We start from the raw sequence: 22,811 nt of genomic DNA on the forward strand, positions 1-22,811 counted from the left end.
AATTTCCCCTCCAGGTTTTTTTAAGTACACACCATTTCAAAAGGGATTAAGGTAAAAAGGCCACAAAAATAACTTAATTGTTGTTCATCCCCTGCGACACAGAAGCATGCCACAGAGCAGACTGTAGGTACCATTTACCCTACTGGGACAAGACAAGCTGTCACTCCAACTGCTCTGCAAGACACTGCCAATGACACTGATGGACTCCCTGCAGAACAAGCAGTCAACAATTAATGTCCCTGTCAGAGCTGTGACTGCCATCTTCTGGTTCTGCCTTTCTTTGTTTCCTACTTGTCACACAGCACAAAAAAGGCAGTGAAATAGCTTCTACATAAACCCTGCACGAGAGTTCCTAGATGAGGCATTTTACTCTGCCCAGCCTAACTCCTGGCAAAATGCAACCCCCTAGTCCAGTATTAGAGGAGTCACTACTGAATGCAGGTCCCTTTCATAAGGGCAAGCTGCCTATATTGAACTCAATCTTTATAATTAATTAAATAGAATGCTACAGAGCTCTGACTTCTAAAGTTTTGAAATAGTCTTTTACATGTAAATCAAGCATAGGCAGTCATCTTTGCTCTGGCTGAGCCTACGAAAAGCCTGAGACAACAGTTCTGAAGAGGAATGAACTGCCTTGCTATAGAGAGGGCTGGTGGTGTTACTCAACTGGAGCACAAAAAACAACCTGAAGGTGCAGCTTTCATCAATCTTCATTGGATCAATCTGAAGTCCAACTGGTTTGAAAACTGTTTTTTCAGCCATAAGACCTGAAGTGAAAGAGGTGATTAGATATTAGGGAAGAAGCCAAGAGGAAAGGGGGGAAAGCAAGATCAACCCCTTTAGCAGTATTTTCCAGTGAAATCAAATTAAACTTATCACAAAACTGTACTCTTATTTTCACAGGAAGACCCAGCTAAGAGCCGTCACTGTTCACCTTGCTAGAAAGCGCTGTGACAAGAAACAGAAACTAGCTGTCCTGAGTGACAAGGAGACACCAAGATGTGTACCAAGAGTTTTTGTCAGGAATTTTTCCAGCAAGGCTGCTTTCAACCCTAATGTACCAGTTTGTTAAAATGCAAAAGGGAACATTTTCTTTGGAGAAAAGCATTAGTCTAGAATTATTTCATAGTAAAAAAAGAAGTAAAAACACCTTTCCTGGAAAAAGAACCAGTAGTCACTGAGGGTACTTGTTCACTATGCAGGTGACAGTTTCAGGTTCCTGGTCTAAGTCCAGTGGAACAGAAGCTTGGGTCTCCTGCATCGCAGAAGAGGAAGTTAGTCAAAGAGGTACCAGGTAATCCATGAAAAAATTTCTCGTTCATGTTTCTATCTTTCAGCTCTTACTCTCCATGAAGAGATCAGTTGAATCTATTCTGAAGCAGAATGGAAGAATCTTCTTAAAAGTCACCAAATTTTCTACAAAGAAAAAGTATTCTCCAATCAGTTGGTAATAACCCTTGCCACACTTATCAAAAGACAAAGCTTTTCACTTCAGAATGACTTCTGAACATTTTTATGACTTCCTTCCTTGACTCTAAAAACATTACTATATCAGAGAATTCTCTCTGACTCTGCCGAGGAGCTTGAGCATCTCGTAGTGCTGCAAAGACCAGATAATAAAACCACGTGGACTGTTTTCCACAGAGCATTAAAAGCACCATCTTCCTAAAGGGTAAGAGCTCAGGAGTATTTAAACCATCAGTATTCCTTAAGACATTCTCAGAGATCAATTCCTGTGCTTCATACACACTGTGTTACACCACTCTGAAATGCCCTGTAACCTCAGGCTAACACATGGGTGCTTTGTTGCCACTAGTAATCACTCAGCTGCTGTTTCTGTTACCAGATTTGCACTCCTTTCCCAAGCAACATGTAGCAGTTAATTCCATCCAGAAATACCAGCTGCTGTGTGATGACTACCCCAAACGCTTAAAGCTTTGCACCTGACCTCAATACTACCCTGATAATTTTATAAAAACGTACCCCCCACTTGCTAATGTGCACTGGAACATGACAGCAACTTGAGCCCACAGCTTAACCTGCCATTCCACTTTGAACTTCACTAACTGTCAGGGAAGAAACCATGAATGGGTTAAAAAGGGTCCAGAAATTTACGTAGTTTCCCCAGAAAAGAGGATAAAGAACATTTCAGATCTAACACTGGTTTGACTGTAGAACTGTTCTGCAGTATCTCATGTCCCTAGTTAACCCTTCTCCCAGCTATGTCATACAGCTTACAAATGGACTTGATGAAACATGAATAATACACAATGCCCATCATTAGTTCTTGTTACTCAGCAGACAATCGATACATGCTCTGTTACAGCACAGGACATGATGTTGCTCTAGTCACTGGGCTCTGAGGAAGCAGCTCCCACAGCCAAGATCCCATAGCCTGCAGCAGAGGAAAGGTGGGAAGATTCCAGCAACAGTTCCAGCAACAAGGATTCTGAAAGCCCTAGCTATTGATCATGAAATAGGTTTTTGGAGGTAATTTGTACCACAGACTTTAGAAAGCTTTGGACATTTCCTTGCTGGGAGATCTCGGCCTCTATTCTTTGCCAGGTAAGTTGGTATCAGGACACTGATATGTCCTGAAACATTTTAGGAATGCTGCACTCAGTTCTTCATTTTCTTAGTTAAAGCTCTACTACTTACAAGCACAGCAAAATCCCATATCTATATTTAAAGCTATGGAATGTATTCGTAATCACAAGATCCCCAACTTAGTTAAGAAGACTGAAAAAAAATCTCATCATCCCTATAGAAACTGTACAGTCCTAGTTTACGGTGGAAGAACTGAAGCACAGTTAGGTAGAGATACGATCATGGCCATGCATCCAACACAAGGGAAGATGGGAAGTGATGGAAAATAATGGTTTGTGTCCTGCAAGATCATTCATGCTCCCCTTCCTATCTGGCATCCATTTTAGAGCTGCTCACTGTGTGGGGTGTTCTGCAGGCTGGCAATCACACACAACACAGTAATTTCAGAAGACATGCAAAAAAGAAAAGGCATTTATGCCAAAACCAGTACAGAATAAATGTACTGTGAAAAGACTGGGGAACTCTTCAGGCCACAATCTCCAGTGACTTCTGTGCCAAGTCACATTCTGTATTGATTGCCTATTTGTAGCATTTTTCAATACGTGCTGTCCATGTAGCAACTAAGCTTGCTACAAACATGAAGGGATTTATCTACACAAGGTAGAGAAAACATCTCAATTGTTGGCGTTGATGTAGCTTGAGAGTTAGTATGACTAAGCCGCTTAAGCAGAACAGTTAGCATAACTGAACAGGCCGCTGGAAAGGGCATCTAAGAATAGCAATTGAGAAAGTTCTGATAGGGCACATGATGTGGGTTAGCAAAAACAAGATGTGTTCAAGGACGTGGAGGTGGTCTGTTGCTGTTGGCGTTAGTGCATAGTTACCAATCATAAGGGAATATGGGGTGCGTGAACAGTGCGTGATTTATGTCTGTAGCCTATCTGAATAAGCGTGATCGCATGTACAGATATGAAAAATGTATATAACCACGCAAGCAGAGCAATAAAGTGAACCGACTGTGCATTGCATCAATGTGTGAGAGTCATTCCTGTCCCTGCATGGATGCTGAAACTCGGCACTCAGTTTTGCAGGCAGGACAGTGATAGTGGTGCACCAAGACTGAATCGCTTTTCTGCGGAACACAGAGAAGAGCAACATCAAAAGCACAAGTTGAACATGGATGTCCCGGGATTCACAATTATTCTGTGAAAGGTGTCAGTTTTTCCCACCCCTCTAGATAGCCTCTTTGAAGTAGCCACATGGCATTGCTTTACCAACTCCACTTAAGCAACAGCCACCTGCACTTCGGGACAATTCTTTTGCAGCCTACAGTAATACAACCTGACGGTTTGGGTAAGAAGTGCACAAAGCATATTTTCCCCCCTGAAACCAGAGGGCAAACTCAAACCTGCATGAAACACAACGGAGCCAGTCCGTGGCTCAATTAGTTCAGATCACTGCCAGAACACATGGAATCATTCACAATCACAACCACTCAAGTGCTTGCACATCCCAGGTCCACAGTCCTTCTACAACAGTATGGTGCATAGTCTTTGGAAAATGGTGCAGAAGATGTGTCATGTTCAAAAAGTGAATGCCACTTCCTAGGAGATCTTCCATGCAAGCAAAACTGTGAGCCCAAGGCCCTGCTATTTCTGGGGCCCTGCCTATGAGGGCATGGTACGGTGTAAGAAAAAGGAGTAATTAACAGAGTGTGCAGTGACAAGGAAAAGAAAACAAAATTAAATCTCTTCTCCCCAAGTAGCTTCCTGTGTGTCAAACAGAATGCTGTGACTGAGTTACTGCAAAACCCTGCCTGCTGGTGTGAAAAACTTGCAGCGCTGCCTGTTCTTCTGGCACTGCTTGATACTGTGTTGAGAGGGGTGTGCAACACAGGCATTTTAAGTCAGCTTGATTAGGGGGTAAGAAAACGACCCCAAAGACACGGGTAAAAGCACACCTGCTGCCACAAGAATAACATTCAACTATAGGGACAAGCATTCCCTGTGTTGACCATTCCATTAAAAAAAAAAAATAAAAAAGTAGCCTATTGTAATTACTCTTATCTGGCTTATCAACAGCACCAACACTACTAAGAAGCATGTACAAGTAATCCATGAAGGAGAAACTGGCCATGAAGTAAAGCATGAGTCAGCGAACTCGCATAATTTTTACCACAGTTACATTTGTCTCCCTCCTTGTTTCTAGGAACTCAGTCTTCAGGTGTCGGGAAATGGCTGTAGAGGGACTAACCCTGTTCATCTTTCTCACTTCTCTGGTCTAACACTGCTAGTGGTGCAACAGCTTTCTTTTCTGTACATCCTGCCAGCTGAAACTACCTCCTAAATATACTGCATTCAAATCTATTCACAGGGATGGTCCTCTCCCAACTACAATCAGAACTGAATACAGCGGATACAATTGCTCCTATGCTGCAACAGGGAACTTTAAATACACCCTGGAGATACCACGCCAGTCCACAGGAAGCATTTATATGAAGGCTAAAATGATTTTGTCAGTTTTACATTAAGACTGTGCTGACAGACCATTAGATTTTCTACCTAACCTCTCTTCCATGGCAGCTCCTCTATTTTCTTAAACCTTTTATCCAAAAGTGAAACATTTTTAAACCCCCCCCCCCCCCCTTCCCACCCCACAAATTGGGGGGGACCAGTGTACGTGAAAGAAATTACATCCAGATACTGCATACCCTCTTTCCACAAGTTCTGTGCCATGGTCTGTGTCAGCATCTCTCATAACAACCAGAAAAACACATCTGCTGGGGAGACCATGCAGCACTCTAGCCAAGGAGTCCTCTCCAAACAGAAAACTGCGGGAGCATGATGAACCTGAACTACTATTTTCCTGAGGTATAGCAGCAGTTATATCCAAAACAAAGAACACCAAGTAGTCTGTCAAGTCTTGTTTCTCGTCCCTCGAGTTAAGCTGACTAGTGTATCAGAATACTTAGAAGTGAAGTGATCAGTATAGTTCAGTTCTCACTAATGACAACTGATGGAAATGAGGTGATGTTACATTGAAAGTACAAGGAAATGCTGGCCTACCTGGAGTAATTTCAAAGAGATGTTTCCCTGGTTCATCAGGATTAGGTGGCAGCTCGTTCACCTGACTGCCTTGCAGCAGTATCAAACCCTGTAAGGGACACAAACACCAGTGTGAAAGTGGAAAGGCTATGAAGAGGGTAAGGAAAAGAAGATATACATGGCAGACCTAGCAAATTTAAGCCACACACTTCCACTGAGTCCATCTCCTTTCCAAATTTACCATTCTGAGCAAGAAAATATTGAGCTGCCCAAGGACCTGCCTCACCTGTCCTTTATCTCACACTGGACACTTCCAGTCAGATGATATTTTCTCTGGAATAGCAATATTCTAAACATGCATAGGTGATTCTCCTTGGTTTCCGTAACTAATTCTCCCTTACAAAAGTTTTGTCTCACATTCCTTCTACTCCTCCTTCACCTTTTAATTTCTGGTTGCAGCCTGCCAAGTTACAAGGTGACTGAAGTTCTATTTCTAAGTCTTTATTTCTGCACTGAAGAAAACGGCCTGTTTCCCAGAGATTCTCAGTACACAGAGGTTCCCAGGGAGACACCGGAGGACAGCAGCTGATTCAGATTTGGAGAGTACAGTTTCCCTAGCAAGAAATCTGAGCCCCTTTAGTTCCCAAGTTCCAATACTGCCAGAATTCAGATTCATTTTCACCTTAAGCCCAAGCATAATTAATACAATGTATTCCAGTTCAGGATTCTGCATAGCTGGTGGCATAGTATCTTCAAAGTGAAGAAAATCATCTCCACCTATGGAAAAGCTATGAAACAGATCACAGGAAGCTCTTGTCCATGTGTGGAAACAAGAACGAACGCACTATTTGGACCTCATTGTTTCTCCTCTTTCTTGTAGTTTAATCTTTGACATTTTAAAGGGTTTCCAGCTAACATTTTTTAGGGCATGCACACAGTAAGACAGACAAAAGGCAGTAAGAACTGGGACTCGCAAGAGTTCAGCCATGAGGAGTATAATCAGCAGTTCCTACTCCTGCACTGAATTGCCATGGAATTGAAGCTGGGTCCAAATTATCTTTTTATGCTGAGCAGAGGAAAGTTTTTTCAGTCAGTTATTTTCACACTTCTCTAAACATGCAGAGTTACATTCACTCTGACCAATTTGGCAACAGCCAAATCCAAGACACGTTGGAGCGTAACAACATTTGTAATCAAAACAAATCCATCCCCCTCTTTGTCAGCTTCTAGATCCATATTAGTAATACAATTAATGTCTCATGAGATAGACAATCCAGGATTTCAACTAATAGAAGACAACTCATCATTTGACCTTTGTAATCTTCTCCATAAAATAGAGAAGCCAGTTATACTGTAACAGATGTAATGAAAAATAACATAACTTCCCTGGCAATACATTTTCCCACAGACGCTTTGTTTGGAGAAACCACAGAAACCACTATAACAAACCAAGGAGCCAGGTGTGTTAAATACAAATGAATGAAGTTTTACTCTTTGAGCACAGAACATTCAAAAACTACTACAAATAAATTACCAGAACAGTAATGCTTGAGATGGAAAAAACTGCAGATAGGAAATAAACTCTGAGTCATGGAGGTTTACAAGTAGGCATTCCAGTTTTGAAAACCCACCCTATAAAAATGACTTATTGCTTTGAAAGTATCTGTTTGTTGCAGACTGAAGCATCCCACAAATACTCAAATTCGTTCTTCACAAAACAGAACTCAACCTACCATGTCACTATAGATTCAGCAACCTTCTTCCATGTTTTGCCATCCCTCAGTGGCATCAGGCTATAGACCTTCACTTAGTTCCTCTTGGCAAGCTGGATTAATGTTCCAGAGCAAGGAATCCCCGTCATCCAGAATTCATGAAATTCTACTCCAGTTAATCACATACTGCAGGCCAGTGCATAGTTGAAAGGTAGAAATGCAAGAAACCCTGTATTTGAGTATTCATAGTCTACAGAACAACAAATAATACTCTATATCCAACAGATCTGCATCACCGCCCTGGTGTTGCTACATTAAAAAGAAATAATAAAAAAAAATCAGAAAATAAAAGTTCCAGAAGCAAAATTACTCTGACTACATTGCACATATGCTGTATATTCAACAGTGCAGACAATTGCTGTTCCTTCTACAGAATGTAAAAGCAGAAATGACCATGAAAGAAAAAAAAAGAAACACTCAAACAAGTCTGATTCATTATTGAGGCCTTCAGTTTAGATATCTTTGATTTTGCTTAGAGGAAAATGTTCATTTACTTTTCTCAGTTTTGTTTCTTTGCATTTAAAAATAAAAATTCTGTGCTTAGTGTAACAGCAAAAGATGGAGTTGGATGTTTTGTAGCACACTAAAATTCTTCATAACGTGTTTGACATAGAATTGAGAAATCAACATTTGAAAGGAAAAAAAAAAAACCTAAATGATGACAGCGGTGACCGCTCAGAAGACAGCCAGAGGAGTCCAGCCAAACTCTACAAGGGGCCAAAGCCAGCATCTGCTGACTCCACAAAGCATCTTGGAAGGAAAGTGTTAAATCAGACATTATATATTTTTGTGTACATTCTGTCCACATAAAAAAAAAATAACAGCTGCACAACGCTAGTAGCTGGAGTGAACTGTGAGCAGAGCATGCTGAATCCAGTGAAAGACTGAATACTCCTGGTTCTAGGCTACTCAGCCCAGAAATATTTTATTTGCCAGGAGATACAATAAGAAGGAAAAAGATGGAAGATAGAAGTCAACTTTATTTAAAAAGAGGAAAAAGGGACTCAAAAGAGATGTTAAACAGAAAGCTTACACATGCTATCCAGCAGTACCTTCCCTTGTGCCCCACTCTGCAATAGGCTGTGCTATGCAGCCCAAAACAGCATCATGCAGCCCCACTGGGTAGATATTTGTCTCCTTCCCTGCTGCAGCCCCTGCAAAAGTGGGTGTTGCAACTTGAACAGCTGCTGTGCTTCAGGAGCAATGAAGGAGAAGGGCTGGACCTGAACAACACACTTCTTCCTTTTTTCTACTGAAGGAAACAAGGAGCACTGCACTGGAATGTTAGAGCAGAGCTGCTGTGCCTGTGTGATCGGCTAGGGAGTTGGTAAAGGGCTTAACTAGAACAGGATGGGGCAGATGGACAGCGCAAGTACTTCTCTGCAGTGTAACCTCCACCATGAAGTCCCAGCTTTTGAGTAATCTCAGATGACTCGTGGAACAAGAATTTCTACAAAGATCTAGTCTCCCCATCCATATAACTCTGACCCCTTGTCCAGAAGGGCAAAATACTTTTGATATCAGCATCCTTGAAAATTCAGGTGATACCATCAATTACCACCATGGCTAAACTGTCTTCTCCCAGAAAGTAAAGAGCAAATTTCCCAAGCAAATCAAAGCCCTGTGCGGGCTACAACTCAGGAGATTCCTGCAAAGTAGTGGTGGTGTTGCGGAATATTATGTCAGCCAGGAAGAAGGACCAGTGATCAAGTGAACACAGTATGATTTTCAAAGAGAGAACTGTGAATCTTGCTTTTACACAAAACTTTGGATGTTTTGACAAGGAACAGTCTCATACTTTGGCTTGAGCAGGAAGACTACTTTTCTCAGTGTAGTTTCTATCAGGTAGTTCTTGAGAACAAAAATGGTTTAATCTGATCTACTGAGAGGTCTATAATGCCTCCCCATCTCCTCTTCATACTGAACGCACAAGTTTTAAAGTAGTTTCAGAGCACGTTCCTAGGGACGCCATATTGAAGAGGTAAAATGAACAAAACTTAAACATAAGTATCTGCTTGCCTCACCACAGAATGATGTTCCCTGAAGTCGGGGGAGAAAAAGAAGTAGCTCCTATGTCAACCTGAGGCTGAAGCACATGGGCACACGGATAGGTCAGAGGGTCACAATTCTTTGTTTTGTCTTTTAAAAAAGCTTCTTTATGAAGAATAGAACCTAAAGTTATAACACTGCACACAGAAATTCAAGCCACTCCCGCTTTTAGGAGTGTATGGAACATCACTAGGGAAATGGTGAAATGGCAGCACTAGCAGAAGAAAAATAAAATATCTATGTTGCACAGCTGAAACTAGTAAGGACTTCAGAATACTTTAACCCAAGTATGCCAAGAAGCCACAAAAAAAGAAAAATAAGGACCCCGAAAATCACAAAGCTGGCTAAAAACCAAAAGCTCTTAGGGTTACTTTGTTGGTTTCACTTATATTTGTGTTTATATATTCTCAGCTGTAAATTTATATTCTCCAGTCATTATCTTATTAACACAAGCTAGAAATGTACATATAGCAATAAAAACTAATACAGTATCAGTTGATTCCAACCAATCAGACTTTCAGAGCTTCAGGTATCATTTGAAAGCTGGAAATTGTTTTATCTCAGAAGATGTAATCTTACATGTTAACAGCTGCTTTCCTTTGAGTGCCAATTTACATTTTATAGATAGAAAAGTTGTTAGAGAGACAGTTACACACTCTCTCTCTTCCTTTAAGGTACAGTCCTCTCTTAAGAAGCCATCTAAGCAAAACTAGCCAGTCTCAAAATGCGTAGTGCCTACAAGCCACTGCAAAATAAAGAGTTAGGCCTTCCTTATCCAATAGCATAAAGCAAGCATAAATCCTCATTTGAAACAGTTACCTAAACCTCACATTTATAATCAAGCAGAACTCAGGACTCAGTGTTACTTCAGAAAAAGGCACGCTTCTGTGGAGGGTTCTTTCCCTCAGCCTGAATTAGTTAGCTTGGCAAATACATATAGCCAGGTCACAAATATTTTGTGCAAACCTCAAGGACACATATGCCAGCTTTTTGATGGTTTATGGCATGGAACTGTGAAGATGCACAGCAGTATCTACAGACCAGGAGATTCAGAGTGTATTTACAGTGAAGAGCAGCGGCAGTTCATGGAAAAGTGCTGTCAAACTAAAGAGTTTTAGAAAGCCCATCTTTCTGCAGGAAACTGAAATCAGAGGTGAAGTCAAACGGTTAAACCAAAATCTCACACTGCAGTGCCTTCCAAAGATTGTAATTTTCTTGCCTCCGGTTACCCTTCTCCTGCAACAAAACTAAGCATATGGACTTTCTTCGTGCTCAATGCACCATATGGCACAATGTCACCTTCCCCCCTTCAGTGAGACACACCTTTGGTACATGAAGGTGATGTTTACTCTAGAAGAGATTGTAAAGGTATAAATTGCTTGAACTAACACCCTAAACCAATGCATTTCCCAGACAAAACACAGTTACTGTTTGATCCTTTTCAGAACATAATTTTAAGAACATACTTGATTTCATAAATTCTGTAGAAAGTTCTCCTTGAAGTGACTTAGGATCATAGAATCATTATGGTTGGAAAAGACCTCTAAGATCATCAAGTCCAACAGTCAACCCAATATCACCATGCCTACTAAACCACGTCACGAAGTGCCACATCTACATGTTTTTTTGAACACCTCCAGGGATGGGGACTCCACCACTTCCCTGGGCAGCTTGTTCCAATGCCTGACCACTCTTTCAGTAAAGAAATTTTTCCTAATATTCAATCTAAACCTTCCCTGATGCAACTTAAGGCCATTACCTCTCATCCTATCGCTGGCTACCTGGGAGAAGAGACCAACACCCACCTCAATACAACCTCCTTTCAGGTAGTTGTAGAGAGCAATAAGGTCCCCCCTCAGCCTCCTCTTCTCCAGACTAAACAGATTCAGTTCCCTCAGCTGCTCCTCGTAAGACTCGTTCTCTAGACCCTGCACCAGTTTTGCTGACCTTCTCTAGACACACTCCAGTACCTCAACACCATTCTTGCAGTGAGGGGCCCAAAACTGAACAAAGCATTCGAGGTGCGACCTCACCAGTGCTTAGTACAGGGGATGATCACTTCCCTACTTCTGCTGGCCACACTGTTCCTGATACAAGCCAGGATGCTATTGGCCTTCTTGGCCACCTGGCACACTGCTGGTTTATCTTCAGCTGGCTGTCGAGCAACACCCCAAGGTCCTTTTCCACTGGGCAGCTTTCCAGCCACTCCTCCCCAAGCCTGTAGCATTGCATGGGGTTGTTGTGACCCAAGTGCAGGACCCGGCACTTGACCTCAGCTCAGTGATCCAGCCTGTCCAGATCCCTCTGCAGAGTCTTCCTACCCTCAAGAAGATCGACATTCCCACCCAGTCTGGTGTCATCTCCAAACCTACTGAGGGAGCACTCAATCCCCTCAGCCAGATTACTGATAAAGATATTAAACAAGACTGACCCCAAAACTGAGCCCTGGGGACACCACTCGTGGCAAGCCACCAACTGGATTTAACTCCACTCACCACAACTCTCTGGGCTCAGCCATCCAGACAGTTTTTTACCCAGCAAAGAATACACCTGTCTAAGCCATGAGCTGCCAGCTTGTCTAGGAGAATGATGTGGGAGACAGTATCAAAGGCCTTACTAAAATCCAGGTAGACAATATCCACAGCCTTTCTCTCGTTCACTAGGAGGGTAACCTGGTCATAGGAGGAGATCAGGTTGGTCAAGCAGGACGTGCCTTTCATAAACCCATGTTGGCTGGGCCTGATCCCCTGGTTGTTCTGCACATGCCTGGTGAGCACATTCAAGATGAACTGCTCCCTTATCTTCCCCAGCATCGACGTCAGGCTGACAGGCCTGCAGTTCCCTGGATCCTTCTTCTGGCTCTTCTTGTAGATGAGTGTCACATTGGTGAGCCTCTAGCCACCTGGGACCTCCCCTGTTAGCCAGGACTGCTGATAAATGATGGAGAGTAGCTTGGTCACCTCCTCTGCCAGCTCCCTCATTACTCGTGGGTGGATCCCATTTGCCCCATAGGCTTGTTTCTTATTCTCATTTTAACCAGTTTTGATGAAACGGAGGAGAAGAAGATCACTATGTAGCAGAAGCCGTTTAAAAAACAAACATAAAAACAACTGCAGTGGAAGGAATGCAGGACTTGCTGCAACCACAGTGCCAATGGGAGCTACTTTGTCCTTGCCAGTGTGTACCCCATTCAGCTATGCAATGAAGTTGCAGCAAGTTGAGCCAGCAGCATAACAAGTGGAAGAAGAGTAGGGAAATAAGAGAACAAGAAGAACGATTTTTCTGAAAGGAGAATTGTGGGATGCTTGCTCTACCTATAAAACCCAAGAAAAGCTTGCAGCCTAGGCCCGTCTCTGGAAAGTACTTTAAGTCATAGGTGTGCATATATAGCGAAGATCTTCAGATGAGCTTCTTGTGCGTTTCTCTCTGCACACATCAGCAAATTGTGCTGAGCTCTTCTATCTTATATAAGCAGTCCTTTTAGCAGATGAAATGCTTCTCCAGAGGGTAACAAAGTACATAGTTCACAGCTGTCCAATCTGCCTGGTACACTATGGAGAACTCTGAAAAAACAGAGACGAAAATATAGAAAAAAAACCAGTTTATCTTAGCAGGAAGGGTGTATAAATTCTGACAGTTGCTGTCACTTGCAGAAAAACATTACTGAATTTGAATGGATTGATGTCTCCTTGTCCAGCAGCCACTCAGACTGCATTAGCAATCTTGCTTGGGAAGTTAGTGACGGATTAAATCAGTTTAAATTCCCCAAGGTCTAACATGATATATGTCAAAGCATGCCCCAGAAATAAACTTCAATTCATGACAAAGTTATTCCTCACTCCCTCAGGCTTTGGGATCCTGAGATGTCTGAAGATCTCAAGAGCCAGGCTACTACAAGCTGGAGGTTCAAATCCAATTTCTGCTGATAGCATCATCTTGTGCCCTTTTGAGGGCTTCATGCTTTGAGGAAGAATCTTAAGATGACAAATGTTTGTACCTTAAAGGTATTGCTGTAGTCCTCCCTAACACAACCAGCTGAGAAGTCCTGCCCTGTACCAGGCTCTGTGGAGACAGGGTTTGGTAATGAAAAGCTGTGACACAGGAAACGCGAGTGGAAACTTTCCTTTTCTTGACTGAGTTCTTCAACAAACACATCTGGTGCCAGAACACTGATCATCCTAATTCTTACACCACTGCCTTTAACACAGCACTTCAGTCACCATTACAAATGGTTGCAAGATAGAAGAGGGAATAGTAGGGTTCAAATCTGCCCTCAGGTATGCATTTCTGAATCCCAGATGGAAGATGATGAACTCACTACATGAACATCTTGACTTTAGCTGAACATGGAACAAAATTTCAACAACAGCTTTATACCAATTAATTATCTCTGCTCCTGAATTCTAATGATCATATTAGCCTAAGCTAACTCATGACCAGCCTTAGCCTCAGTGAACAACACGGAAGTCAAACTGCCTCATATTTAAAGCAGGCTAAGGACAGACTCACAGTTCAACTGATGAGGATCTGAGGCAACAGCTGACTTAAGTCTCAGGCCAGGAACAGAGAGCAAAATTACAAAGGAAGCTTTCCTAGATGTTTGCAAAAAACTTTTCTAGAGCTACACAAGCATGAACCTGTAGAAGAGCTCCCTTACCTCTGTCGTTCATCATCTAGACATTCAATAATAGTTGTGGCAATAACAGACAAAAAAAGGTGACTTGCTGGCTCAGGCTGCCAGCATACATTCCTGCATCAGCTATACTCAGAGACTTCTTTGCAATCTCAACGGCTAAAAAGCCAACCCTATCATTCCAAACACAGCAAATGATTCTTCCCAGAGACTCATTCTTAAACCAGCACTTTGGATCACAAGGCGGATCTACTGTGCCACAGGATATACCCAACTACAAGTTTGCTACATTACACCAATCTAACAACTAAGTTGTCTGTGTCACATTTCTTCTGACTATAATATACTGGCAATTGTCCCTGTAACTGCAGCTGGATCCACAAAGGAAACCGAGTCTATGGAATTAGTTCAAGATCTTTGAAAGAGTTGTGCAATTAAAAAGGTGCTATTTTTTTCTTCTTTCTTTAAAGAGAATTTGCATCTTTAAATTATATTTGAGATGCAGAGAAATGAAGATTACTGCATCCAAAGCCACCACTGGAGATATACTCTGCATATTTCAGGCTGGAGAAATGTCAGAACAACTACACTGGTGTTAGTAGTTGAGAGGAACAACCACTAAATATTTTAAAGATGGAAAGAAACTGGAGAAGTAGTGAAGGCAGAGAATATAATTTTCTTGTAGAGAATATAATTTTCTTTCCCCCTCTCTCACTCCATAAGAACCTCAATGCTACCCTTTTTTCTTAAAGCATTATTTTAATTAGTGCCGCTGAGCAATATGGAGGGGGGGAAAAAAAGAAATTGTCAGCATCAACAGCAAGTAGTAATTAACCACGGATGCACTGAGCTCACATATTTTCAAGAAAAATTTCAGCTGCTTGACTTGCTATCATTTAAGGCCACGCACATCAATTACCATGACCAGTTCACATCCCGATACTTGTGAAATTACTGCTATGCAATCACTTCTCCACCCCAAATGACAGGAAAAGGGTCTGTTCTTAGAGCACTGGAAAAAAGTCTCCTCCAGAGGCTGAGGACTTGTTCCTTTTTCCCAATGGCCTTGTCAATGCCGCCTTCCCTGGCCAGGGATCCCAGCTGCTTGGCTTCCTTGCCCTCTAATTCCAAGCTGCTGGCCCCGTTATCCCAGCACCGCAGCAGCCAGGTGACAATGTGTTCGCCTGGGTGGCGGCTGAAATCTTTCCGCATGTCTCGCAGCACGCTCAGGGACAGGGACCGGGTGATGATCTCTGTCTCTATCTCCTGCGACGACCCTGGCTCATTGTCATCCCTTCCGGTGCGATCTGCTTTCTTCGCATCTTTCTTTAGTTTTACAGGGGCAACTGCTGCCGGCACAGGTTGATTATTGGGCTCAGCCACAATGCCTGCTGCCGGAGCTGGGGCTGGAGCTGCTGCTGTGCCTGCGATTGTGTCAGTGGCAGCGGTGGTGCCGGTCGGGGGGGGCTGTGATTGCCTGCTGGGCTGGAGGGGCTGCAGGGCCGGCTGGGGGGGCAGTGTCAGACGCAGTGCCTGCCGCTTCGTTTTCCTCCCCCTTCCCCTTTAGGGCACTGAACAGTGTTGAACAGCGAAGCTCAGTAGGCATGGGTCAGACCCCAGCACGTTGCGGTGATTTGTGTCTCTCTGGAGTTCCCAGGGTGGCAGCACACTTTTTGCAGATATTTTTCTAGTTTGTCGGGATTCTACACTTGCTCAGGTGTGAGTTTAAAAAACACTAGGGGTGCCCACTGCCCTAGGTACTTGCCCATGCTGTCCCACACACCCAGCCACTCAGAGCTACCCAGCCCCGGGGCAGGTCTCTGCACGATGTTCTTAACTACCTGTTTAACCCTAAACAAAACCTGCAACCCATTCAGGAGGCACAACAATAGGAGCGTGCTGGCCTGAGCATCCCACGGGTACTCGAAATTCTCAATAGCCGTTAGGACCAGCCTGAAAGAGAGAGGGAGGGCAAAGAATGGGAGAAGGTGTCCCCTCTGGTTTTCCCCACAGTTTGGGTTCGATTATTAACAAATTCTAAGACATAGGATGAGAGGTATGGAAAAGACTGCAGTGCCACATGCAAATGCGAGCCTAATTTCATGCACAGTGATGTTATCATGTCATAAGTCGATATCATGCAGTACAGCAAAATCATCATCCTCATCCTTTTCCCCAAGGTAATGAACATCCCCACAGGGAACAAGTACACCAGGTACGGATTTACATACCACAGCCATTTGATCAAAGTCAGCAACACTTTTTACCAGCGACTGTTTAACTAACACAGTAAATGTGTACAACAAATTGTAACAAAATCTAAGAAAACTGTTTTAACACACGCTGCTTAGCCCTGCCGTTATCCCCGCCCCACGTTGGGTGCCAAATTTAAGTTCTGGTTTGGCTGTGGCCGGCAACAAAAGCGCCACACGGCCACCCCTCCCCCCACTGGGGTGCGGAGGAGAATGGAAACAAACAGGCAAAAACTGGTGGGTCGGGATAAAGGCAGTTTAACAGAACAGCAAACAAAGGGAACGGGAACAACAACGATACAGATAAGGAGAAAACAACACAAACCGCACAACCCAGAGAGCCGCTCCCGCCGCTGTGAACTCCCGAGCTGCGAGAGAGCTCCCGTCGCCCCACTCCCCCCCACCGGACCCCAGCATGATGGCACATGGTATGGAATACCCTGCTCTGTTTGGCCAGGTGGGGTCAGCCTGCCCAGCTGTGTCCCTTCCTGGATTCTGGTGAAAACCCTGTCCTGGCCGAACCCAGGACAGCCACAGTTGTTTTTGGGAAAATAATGGAAAGTTTCTCACTAACGTTACTGGAACAAGGTTTTTTTGGGGGGAAAATTTTCGACTTGCAAAGCCGAACACATATTAGAAACCACTAAACCAAGGCTATAACAGATTTCTGTATTCCTCCTGTCAAGCTATACCTACAAATCACACTGGACTGGAGGGTTACAGGAGCACCTACAGGTTATGATGAACAGCAACAGTGCAGCCTGCATATTGCTGATGGAGTAGGTGGAACAACAAAGACTGGTTATTGCAAAGATTTTCCAGGTGTTTGCTGCCTGTTTCTACAAGAAAAACAAAACAAATCCGTCTTCATTAGCAGCTAATAATCTCCACAGTGACTTCAAGGAGGATGAAATTCCAGTCTGTTTCATACGTAAGCACAGCTTTGCTCCACCTTGCAAAGCACATGCTATGTTTAAACAAGAAAACTGAAAACCACCAGGTGGATTTTACCGATAAGAAACGCTCAGAAAACTTGCAGATAGTCTGAGAGGACATAGATTTACAGGAACACGCAGATCCCTTAGAGAAGGGGGAGAAGTGTCAAAAAGTCCCGCTATTAGTAGGTATTACCTAACAGCTGGTTAATTCCTATTACCAACCTCAGTGTGTATTCTCCAGGTATCCAGTGTAATGAACAAAAACATTCGCCAAGTTTGTGTGTTATGACCCCCCCTTCATATCACATATGTAGCTGTCCTGCTACTCTCACTTCCCCTTTTGGGTGCCCCATTATAAAGTCTTGTATGTGGAGATCACGTTGTTGCTGTGTTTGTTCACTGACTAGAACAGTCAGCTCTAATCGTCTAGTAGGCTCTCCAGGTAGTGCTGCAGAACAGCGTCAGGGCGCTGTTCTTGTCCCCTACCTAGTGAAGGGAAGGACACAATATAGAAGAGTACTTAGCAAAGTTCATACTGAGTGGTTTATCTAGAATGGTTGCGAGCTTTAAAATGAAGGAAAAACAAGTCAACAACAAGGATAAACTTTCAGCACCCTTCCCTCCCAATCCTACTGTCCTACATTTTCACTTTGAGGTTCACAGAAACTAGAAGACATGCTGAAGGCATTCCAAAGATAAGAGGAAGACAGTGGAAAGGCAACATGACAAAATTGCAGATGCATCACAAGTTATTTCAAAATGGTACAGAAAAATATCATATACAACATCATCTTTAGAGTCCAGTGGCCAGAACACATTCTAGAAAATTCTGCTGTTTTCTAGAGTGCAAAATTCAAGCCCACTGCAGATGCACTAAAGCCTTTTATCATACCAAGGCAAGACTGAAAGAAAGGTTAGTGAATTAGCTACAGAGTGGCTTCTGTTCCATTGGAAATTGGGGAGGGGCACATGCTACCTCCTACTCTGGGAACAGAAAAAACTGCAAAGCTACTTTAAAAACCCACACGTATATTGACAGAGTTAGTAGGAGCACCAAAAGCTCTTTGCAGGTCAGTCCTCCTCCCTTTCCTCATGAGGGCACCTGAGAAAATACTCAAGAAAAGCAATGGCTGCAAGTTCACCCTCTAACCTTCAGCACAGAAGTCAGTCTGATGGAGTGGACTGCAATTATGTCATATGGCACACACACACCTTCAACAGTACTTGATCCATTAAGACCACAGAGTAACTCCCCTGCACTCCAGTAAGCCTACACCATTCTCCTGTCATTAGATAAAAGCTCCATCTTTTCAGCATTATTTTCAAAGGAAAAATATCTACAATTCCCTCCAAGGACCTGGAAGCACAGTTTTTCATAAAAATAGGCAATGCAACATCCATAAACAAAAAGACATTATTTAAGGTTTGTCTCTTGAAATATTATGGCATAAATCTCACTTGACTTTGTCAGATAAACAATATGACCCTCTCACAGAGTACATATAAATAATCAAATAGGCAGAATATCAACAGGAATTTCAGTGAAGCTATTGATTTAGTTTTTGCACACAAGCTGGCAGGTCTTACTGAATATTTAAAACAGAAAGATTTAAAAGAAGCATGAGTGTCTTTAGAGCTGAAGGAAATGAAGGATTAATCTCAACTGATGAAAATATCTGTGTGGCATGTGACAGATCTCTCAGGGTCACAGCTGTCTTCCCAAGCCCTGTGGGCATGCCTGTACCATCGTCCCTTCATTCCAGAGAATACCAAGCAACAGCTATCTACAGGTTCGAAAAGTACATCTCACCTGTGGGATGCATAGTCCTAGCTGGTCAGATGCAAATCCTAGTTTGCAGCTGTTACAAGAATAGTCAGGACACAGTCCTGTATCATCTTACACAAAATGGCCTCCCCCAGGAATAAATGTACGACAACACTGTTCCAAAAAAGGGAGAAGGTTAAAAAACCCCTTTCCAACATGACTACCTGAGGCAGCTCCTTTCTCATTACATTCACTGATACAGTTCAGAAGTACCCAGCTCTCTTCATGCATTGTACAGGAAGATAAGGTTCTTGTCTTAAAAGTGCAAAATCTAGCTGTTGCTTGCAGAATCCTGAGCAACAACAGGTTATATCATCAAGTTCAAGTCTCTCTAGCCTTTACACAGCAGTCTATCCATAATGATGGATCAAATCCCTGATTAGGTAAGTGCAAGACAAAAGATACAGCCAATGTCCTCATGCAGCTACCATGCGTGTGCCAGGCTCACCGGGGAAAAATTCATTTCCGCTCTCACTCTGCAATGAAATTTAAGTGTAGCAGTTAAGCATGCAGCTGTATCAAGAAGTTTAATCATAGGCTATAATGAGTGTGTGGATGGTGATGATCACACAGGTTTTCTGTCACTCTATAATGCCTGTACTGACTCAACAGGAGGCAGCAGTACAGGGACACTGGCTGGCTTATCCAAGTATGTTCCCTCTGTTCAATGACGCTGGCCTGACAGTCAAAAAAATGACTACATGAGACATACTGCATAATACACTACAGCAACTAGGAACGCCCTTAGCTCAAATGCTGCAAGAATATTTTACATGCATATTGAAGAAATTGAATCAGAAATTCTTCATCTCAGCTTTAAACTTTATCCCGTACTGTAGGACAGCAAAACCACCCTCCCACCCCTCCCACTAAGTGCTGTAGATATAGAAGGATCAGAGAAGCAGAAAATCATCCTGAATTTAATGTTGAGTCCAGCACTATGACAATTGCAATGTCCTCAGCTCTGCATTTACCCTAGGTGCAGGACCACTGTCCTCTCATTATGTGGTTTTAGAGAATCACATTAAATTGTAAGAGATTGGTGCCAGACCCGCAACACACTTACAAAAGGCATGTGAAGCAGCAAAAAGTTAGTAAAAAATTCCATTAATTAACACTTGGCTAAGAAAAACATACTTTTGCAATGTCCACTTTGCTAAAAATTGTTTAAAATACGCACAGCCAAGAAGCTGCAAGTTAAATACGTCACATGCCTGTGGGAATGTTGCATGGTGACTGCTTATTGCCCTTTATCATCAGCAAACTGCCCTACAGCTACTCAGCACGCAGTTAATTAGAACCTCCTAAGTCTTTTGCAAGAATAAATGTGTTTTAGAAAGCTTTCTTGCACACATTTGTTGTCCCAGGGACAAACTGATACAGCTGATCTAAACTTACCTTTTTAAGTAGCCCTACTGTGGTTCAACTTATTCAGTTATCATTTAGTGGTTGTTATTAAATTACCTAACCACTAGCTGACCTCTTAGCTAGCTCCTAAATATTCTAATCCCATCCCTTTCCTCTGTCCATTTTCTTTCCATGGTCTACTTTGGGATGACTCTGTGACACTCTCCAATACACGGCAGGACTTAACCAGTGGTTTCCACCAGGAAAAGTGTTCTTCTTTTTCATTCATGCTCCATAAAGTCTAAAAGTTTTGATAACGGCAAACTTCAGACAGTTTATTTTTTTTCCCCATTGAAGAAGTTCACATTGTTCCCCAGTCTGCTGAATTAGTTTTCACCGTCATACACACAATCCTTCTTCCAGACACATGCAGCACAAAGCCCTGCATAAATTCTTTCTCCCCAAAATTTGCTTAGAAAAGCAGTAACTCCCAGGTGTATAGAAAACACCCTAAAACACATATTACAACCCGTTCTCAAGTCCTGCATGCTGGCATGTAATAAAACCTACATACTCTACCCACGCAAGCTAGTCCTAAGCAGCTGGCTCACCTCTCTGCTTAACAATGGATTATTTGGGAGATAATGAGTCCCAGCTGACTAAACAAGGTTTTTCACTCCTGCCTCAGTAATCTGGAACTCCATAGCTCTTCCTATCAAACTCCAGTTTCACAGATGACTACACTAAGATTTGGAGGTCAGCATGCCCTAGTGGGTAGATACACACCTTCTAACCTCCCAAGCTCTACTTACTTGCCTGGGGAGTAGCGAAGTGTCCCTGCAGTGTCACTTGCCTTTGCACCTCCTTAAGAATGTATGGTATTGGCTAGGATGGAGAGCAACTGAAAGCTGCTCAAATCAAAGCCATGACTGTGACCCACATAGAAGTCACAACCAGTACACCCCATAGTTCTCTAGTCATACCTGAGGTTTAGTTTCCTCTTCATCCTTATAATAGAAGAGCTGGTCCCCACGCAGCACAAACCACCGCTGCTGCCAATTCTTCATAATGCTTCTTTGTTTCTTCAGCCAGCCACGTTTTAGCACACATTCTTGAGGGTTTGGAGAAGAAGGTCTGGAGGGAGGCCCAATCTGTTCACCCATCACCAAACTCTTTGACCGCGCTGAAAAAGCAATTACAGAATAAGAGAAACAAAAACATAAGGATAAGAACACACAAAGAGGCTAAATAACTGTTCCATACTTTCTTCTTGGACATGGACAGACGATTACACACACGGTGCCCCTTCAGGTAGGTACTTGTTTTTCAGCATGTACATTCAAGTTCATGATAGTCAAACACAAGACAGACATCAGCGTTTTGGTACTGCTCACTAACAACCTTCTAGTTGACACAATACCTCCACCAAGGCTCCACTGGTTATATTACCTTTCTTTGTGGCAATTCATTACTGCCTTCCAGCTCTACATGGGAGTAATGGTATCGTTCTCTCCTAAAGCGATATTTACCCAGTGAGGATGTGTAAGTGTGGTGAGGGAGGACAGTAAAGAAGGAAAAAGCGAGTAGAAGAAACCACTCTCACTCCACACACTACCGCTACTGAGGAATCACCCAGTGAGGCCAGCGGCCTGTTAAATTTTTATTTTGTTTTTAGTTTCACTTCAAAATTTAATTAAAAAGTTAAAAGGTAATAAGAAGTGCTGATGCAGTGTCATAGCTTTTTCAGAATTCCACTTCCCTTATTTTTGGCTAAAATATCTCACTGAATTTAACCTGAGCTCACATACAGCATTAATGCTGGATTGCTCACATGTCCCCCAGTCCTTTAATGCTTCATCCTCCACAGTCCTACACTAGTGAAGTTTCCCAGCAAACTTTGGATTTGCATAAGTAACCCAGCACTTCTCAATCCTAGTTTTGGTTTTTGTTTTGTTTTGGTTGTTGTGGAGGGTTTTTTTGTTTTTTTTTGTTTGGGGTTTTTTTTGTTGTTGTTTGTTTTTTGTGGGGGTTTTTTATTTTTTTTTTTATTTACATAGCCAAAAGAATTTTAAAAGTAAAATCTTAGTACAGAATTCACTTAAAATCAGGCTTTGATGTATCCAGGCATACTCTGTAAGTTTACTCACTGTAGTCTCAGCTCTAACAGTTAGTCATTTTCATTCCAGCAAAATATATAAAAGAACCCCTTTTCACTATCAAGGCAAGATCTTTATGCCTTAATATATCCCCTTCTGGTAACACAGTGCCCTCTAGCAGACGTTTACAAAAAATACCAGGACAACTTCGCCTCCTGTCCCCCCCCCATCACTGCCGAGAAATGGAGGATCCTATTTTATATGCATGTAGTAAGAAAAGAGACTTTTCACATTTAAATCTCTATTGC

At 42.7% G+C, this 22,811-nt stretch overlaps 1 protein-coding gene across 4 annotated transcripts in view; it reads right to left on the reverse strand.

Moving 5' to 3' along the window:
- Nucleotides 1-22,811, reverse strand: part of ARHGAP22 (Rho GTPase activating protein 22) — a 170,211-nt gene that overhangs the window by 126,853 nt on the left and 20,547 nt on the right. For 3 of the 4 annotated variants that reach the window (XM_075423344.1, XM_075423343.1, XM_075423342.1), the window contains exons 2-3: nucleotides 21,391-21,590; nucleotides 5,613-5,700 (exon numbers count right to left, since the gene is read on the reverse strand). In XM_075423344.1, coding sequence (XP_075279459.1) covers nucleotides 5,613-5,700; nucleotides 21,391-21,590 — 288 coding nt within the window. Of the gene's footprint in view, nucleotides 1-5,612; nucleotides 5,701-21,390; nucleotides 21,591-22,811 lie in introns of those variants that run through there. The other variant, XM_075423346.1, reaches the window with a different exon arrangement.

The sequence above is a fragment of the Opisthocomus hoazin genome, chromosome 6 (assembly GCF_030867145.1).
Source record: "Opisthocomus hoazin isolate bOpiHoa1 chromosome 6, bOpiHoa1.hap1, whole genome shotgun sequence".
In the NCBI taxonomy this organism is placed as follows: domain Eukaryota; kingdom Metazoa; phylum Chordata; class Aves; order Opisthocomiformes; family Opisthocomidae; genus Opisthocomus; species Opisthocomus hoazin.